At 40.0% G+C, this 6,000-nt stretch overlaps 1 protein-coding gene across 1 annotated transcript in view; it reads left to right on the top strand.

The window, feature by feature from the left end:
* VWA3B (von Willebrand factor A domain containing 3B) overlaps positions 1–6,000 on the top strand; it is a 241,472-nt gene that overhangs the window by 156,011 nt on the left and 79,461 nt on the right. Inside the window, exons 15-16 of the mRNA XM_032255362.1 lie at positions 3,673–3,803; positions 5,468–5,625. Of these exons, the coding sequence (XP_032111253.1) occupies positions 3,673–3,803; positions 5,468–5,625 (289 nt within the window). The remainder of the gene's footprint in view (positions 1–3,672; positions 3,804–5,467; positions 5,626–6,000) is intronic.

Genomic DNA, 6,000 nt, shown 5'->3' on the forward strand with positions numbered 1-6,000 from the left:
CTAATTTAGTATTTTTAATACAGATGGGGTTTTGCCAGGTTGGCCAGGCTGGTCTCCAACTCCTGACCTCAAGTGAGCCACTCTCCTTGGCCTCCTAATGCGCTGGGTTTACAGGTGTCAGCCAACACACCTAGCTATTTCTTCTTATATATTGGAAATGTTTGTTCATTTGTTTCAAGAAATTTGTAATTAATTGTTTCAACATTAGAAAATATATTAGTATAATCCAGCATATCAACAGGCCAGATTCCACACCATTCATAATTAAAATTCTCAGCAAAATAGAAATAGAGGAGAATTTCCTTAATAAGAACAAGGAAATAAGAGAGGACACAAACAGATGGAAAAACATTCCATGCTCATGGTTAGAATGAATCAATATCATGCAAATGGCCATACCGCCCAAAGTAATTTATGGAGTCAATGCTATCCCCATCAAGCTACCATAGACCTTCTTCACATAACTGGAAAAAAATAACCTTAAACTTCATATGGAACTAAAAAAGAGCCCACATAGCCAAGACAATACTAAGTGAAAAAAACAAAGCTAGAAGCATCAGGCTACCTGACTTCAAACTATACTGCAAGGCTACAGTAATCAAAACAGCATGGTAGTGGTACCAAAACAGAGATATAGACCAATGGAACAGAACAGAGGCCCTAGAAGTAATGCCACACATCTACAACCGTCTGATCTTTGACAAACCTGACAAAAACTAGCAATGGGGAAAGGATTCCCTGTTTAATCAATGGTGTTGGGAAAACTGGCTAGCCATGTGCAGAAAGCTAAAACTGGACCCCTTCCTTACACCTTCTACAAAAATTAACTCCAGATGGACTAAAGATTTAAACATAAGACCTAACACCATAAAAACCCTAGAAGAAAACCTAGGCAAAATCATTCAGTACATAGACATAGGCAAGGACTTCATGACTAAAACACCAAAAGCAATGGCACCAAAAGCCAAAATAGACAAATGGGATCTACTTAAACTTAAGAGCTTCTGCACAGCAAAAGAAAATATTATTAGAGTGAACTGGCAACCTACAGAATGGGAAAAAATTTTTGCAATATAACCATCTGACAAAGGGCTAATAATCAGAATCTACAAAGAACTAAAACAAATATACAAGGAAAAAACAACCCCATCAAAAAGTGGGTAAAGGATATGAACAGAAACTTTTCAAAAGAAGACATTTATGCAGCCAACAAACATATGAAAAAATGCTCATCACTGGTCATTAGAGAAATGCAAATCAAAACCACATTGAGATACCATCTCACGGCACTTGGAATGGCGATTATTAAAAAATTGGAGACAACAGATGCTGGAGAGGATGTGGAGAAATAGGAACACTTTTACAGTGTTGGTAGGAGTGTAAATTAGTTCAACTGTTGTGGAGGACAGAGTGGCAATTCCTCAAGGACCTAGAAATAGAAATTCCATTTGACCCAGCAATCTCATTCCTGGGTAAATACCCAAAGAAGTATAAATCATTCTTTTATAAAGACACATGCACACGTATGTTCATTGCAGCACGGTTCATGATAGCAAAGACCTGGAACCAACCCAAATGCCCATGAGTAATAGACTGGATAAAGAAAATGTGGCACATACATACCATGGAATACTATGCAGCCATAAAAAAGATGAGTTCATGTCTTTTGCAGGTACATGAATGAAACTGGAAACCATCATTCTCAGCAAACTGACACAAGAACAAAAAACCAAACACTGCATGTTCTCACTCATAAGTGGTTGCTGAACAATGAGAACACATGGACACAGGGAGAGGAACATCACACAGTGCGGCTTGTTGAGGGGTGGGAGAGCTAGGGGAGGGACAGCAGGGGGTGGGAGGATTGGGGAGGGAAACATTAGGAGAAATACCTAATGTGGATAACAGGGGGATGGATGCAGTAAACAACCATGGCATGTGTATACCTATGTAACAATCCTGCACAATCTGCACACGTACACCAGAACTTAAAGTATAATAATAAAAAAAAGAACATCAATAAAGCACATACAGCTAAAGTCATACTTAATAGTGAAATACTGAATGATTTCCCCTTAAGATTAGAAGAGAGTCAAGGACATCTATTCTCACCACTCTGATTCAATATACTACTGGAAGTTCTAACCATGGCAACAAGGCAAGACAAGAAATAAAAAGCATACAGATTGGAAAGGAAGAAACATAACTTTTTATTTGTAGGTAACATATTATCTACTTTAAAAAAAACCCCAGGAGATCTACAAAAAAAACCTAGCACATGAAAAGAGGGTCAACATCGTAAAATTCAACATCCCTTCATGTTAATAACTTTCTATAAACTAGGTATTGATGAAACATATATTAAAATAATAAGAGCTATTTGTGACAAACCCATAGCCAATATCATACTGAATGGGCAAAAGCCGGAAGCATTCCCTTTGAAAACAGGCACAAGACAGGATGCCCTGTCTCACCACTCCTATTCAACATAGTATTGGAGGTTCTGGCCAAGGCAATCAGGCAAGAGAAAGAAATAAAGATATACAAATACGAAGAGAGAAAGTCAAATTGTCTCTGTTTCCAGATGACATGATTGTATATTTAGAAAACCCCATCGTCTCAGCCCAAAAATTCCTTAAGCTGATAAGCAACTTCAGCCAAGTTGAGATTTTGTATCCTGAGATACAGAATCAACTTGCAAAAATCACAGCATTTCTATACTCCAACAATAGACAAGCAGAGAGCCAAATCATGAATGAACTCTCATTCACAATTGCAACAAAGAGAATAAAACATCTAGGAATACGGCTGTCAAGGGACGTGAAGGACCTTAACATCACAAACCACACAGTCCAATCATTCTACTTCTAGATATTTATTCAGGAGGAGTGAAACCCGATGTCCATGCAAAGGCTTGTATGCAAATGTTTGTAGCTGCATTTATAATAGCCCAAACCTGAAAACAACATTAACAGATGAATGCATAAATAAATTGTGGTACTTAGTAGTAGTACACAGTAGAATCCAGCTCAGCAATAAGAAACTAATGAACTATTGATTCATGCTACAACACGGGTGGATCTTAAAATAATCATGCAAGTGAAGAGAGTCAGAAAAAAAGGAATTTCTGTATGATTCCATTTATATAAAATTATTGAAAACTGAATCTAATGTGTAGTGACAGAAAGCCATTGGATAGTTCCTTGAGAATTGAGGGAGAGGGCTTGTAAGAGGGTGGGCAGATTTACAGTGGGGCACAAGGGAATTTGGGGGCGACAAATATGTTCATTATCTTGATTGTAAGAATTATTTCACAGGTGTGAATGTCAAACTTTTCAAATGGTACATTTTACACATGTTGAGTTTATTGTATGTGAATTATGTGTAAATAGAGCTGGCTAAAAATGGGATAAGAACAACATAACATTCTTTAGATTCTTCTTTTCCTGATACAGTTGGCTTTCTGTTGGAAGTGTTTGAAATTTGCTGGCCATGTGCTGTAGTCCCAGGTACTCAGGAGGCCAAGACAAGAGGATGACTTCAGCCCAGGAGCTCAAGACTAGCGTGGGCAACATAGTGGTCTTGTCTCTAAGAAGAAAAGGAAAGAAATGTGTTTGGAATTTGAGCTCTTTTTCTCTAGTCTCACAGCATACTCACTTCTCATTTTGGCAGAATGAAGATCTGACCCTTTTAGATGAGGAAATGGAACAGGGTTACCGTAACCTGGAGAAGATACAAGACCTTTATTCCGAGTCCTTGATCATGGACTGGTGGTACAATGCAGGAAAGGATGGGGACAGCAAGTGAGCACCCCGGCCCGCCTGTCTCCCTGCGCTGGGGCCTCTCCAGAGCTGGGGCTGCCCCCTGGGCCCTCGCCCTTTCGGAAATGCCTCATGAAATTTCTTTTAGTGAAAAGAATCCCATAGTATGGCTAAGTTAGGATTTTTTTAAACAAAGAGAATTAATAATTTAATAACTTTAATCTTGGATTTGAGGAGGCCACATATTTCCCTTTATGTTCTCCACACAGTGTGGACAGGTCCCCAGACCCAAGCAGTGACAGCACAGATAGGAGCGCTGTGTGGGAGGGGATCTCTGACTCAGGGATCAGGAGGCCAAGGCCTGGACTTCCCTCTGTGTGACTGTGGTGGGACCTGGACCTCCCTCCACACCTCTCCACTGCGTGGGTCTCTGTTTCCTCATCTTCAAAATAGTGGCCATGGCGGTGGGGTTTAGGATAGATGATTTCTCGTGTCTGCTCCCATCCTATATTCTAATATGTTTCTAATAAGTGCTTTGCAAATCTTATTAAAATGATTTAATGTTTTCCAGATATTCAAGTGTCACAGCCTACCCTGCCTGGAGGGTGTCTTTTTTATTTGAAAGAATGATAGAAAATTGGGGGGAAAATGAAAATACATTTATTAATCAGAATTTCTTGTTCAACAAAATTTACTGCCTTCCTATTAGCAAATTAAGCATTTGTATGGGCTTAAGGTAAGGCATGACTGTGGAATCAGTAAAAAGAGGTAAATGTTATAATGGCCATCTTATAATGAGATTTTATGGCATTGTTTTTTAAGTATTTGGGAAAGCATAGACAGAGCTTCTAAACTTCAAACATTTGAACAAATAAACTAAGAACAAGTCAATGAGAAGCCTTTTGTTGAGTAGAAACCATGCAGTAAGAGAACTGAGGTGCACAGACGAATGTCAGCCTGGTTCCTTCTGCCATGGGGGCACAGTGCAGGCACAGACCCCAGAGGGCTATGGAACCCGGGGCAGGTGCTTCACGGAGACATTGAGGGACAGTGCAGGAGGGAGGGCACACGTCACAGTGTTGGAGCAGAAGGTTGCTCTAGAAGTTTTCCTTTCTATGGCTGCTGCCTTGAGAGCTTCAGAGAAGGTCATGTCTGGGAAAACACGCAAGCATTTCTGGAATCCCTCCATTCTCCAGAATGGTTCCCTGCGATCTGGTGCCAGCATGGGAGGTCCAAGGCAGGAGTTCCTGTCTCTGGCTTTTATAAGCGCTTGCTCGTAGACACTTGGTTAGAGAATGGGTTTCTGCAGTGCTTACTTGCTTATAACTGGCTTTCCCTCCAATAAATCCTCGCGTCAGCCCCACGTAGTCACTATATAGGTGCTCAGGTGACGTTTCCTGCAGTTGATAGATGAGGAAAGTGAAGAAGTTTAGAGAGGACTGAGTGACTTGACTCAGGTCACAGAGCCAGGAAGGGCCAGACCTGTGATGTGGGCTGTATCTTCTGACTCGAAGGCTGGGCCCCATCCACTCTTCTGCATGGGTCAGGGATAAATGACTATTTTTATATTAACCCAGATGGGGGAAGGCTCACTTCTTTAAGTTTACAGTGTTCAACATGAATGTATTGACTTAACTCTGCCTTCTTGATGAAAATTTTCTTTTCTCTCTCTTTTTTTGCTCCACTTTTAATCTAAATCAAAACAGGCATCAAAAAGAAATCTGTTCTATGGTTTCAACCCCAGAAATATGTGCAAAGCCTCAACCTGATGTCAGTTCAACACAAACTTCATCCCTGAATATGTTGAAGGGACCATGGGGCCTTTCCGATCAAAAGGTTCAGAAAAAGAAAGTCCTCCATGCAGGTATCAGTGAACAAAATGGCTTGACTCTTTTGCTGGTTTCTCTTCAAGGCAAGAAGACAGAATAAACCTAAACCCACATAATATTTTTAAAAAGCGCTAAACCTATGGGTTTTTAAAATTAATATTTGTATGAAAATAATTGTACATTCACATGGTCTAATATATACCTACCCTTCATCCTCTTTTCCCCAATGGTAGGTAACATCTTGCAAAATAATAGTACAACATTGAAACTAAGATATTGATATTTATACAATCCACAGGTCTTATTCAAATGTCCCAGCTTTACTGGTACCTGTGAGAGAGAGAGAGAGACTGAGAGAGAGAAAGTGTGTGTGTGTGTGTGTGTGTGTGTGTGTGTGTGAGAGAGAGAGA

Source organism: Sapajus apella, unplaced genomic scaffold (assembly GCF_009761245.1).
Source record: "Sapajus apella isolate SASKATOON/1434 unplaced genomic scaffold, GSC_monkey_1.0 scaffold89, whole genome shotgun sequence".
NCBI lineage: Eukaryota > Metazoa > Chordata > Mammalia > Primates > Cebidae > Sapajus > Sapajus apella.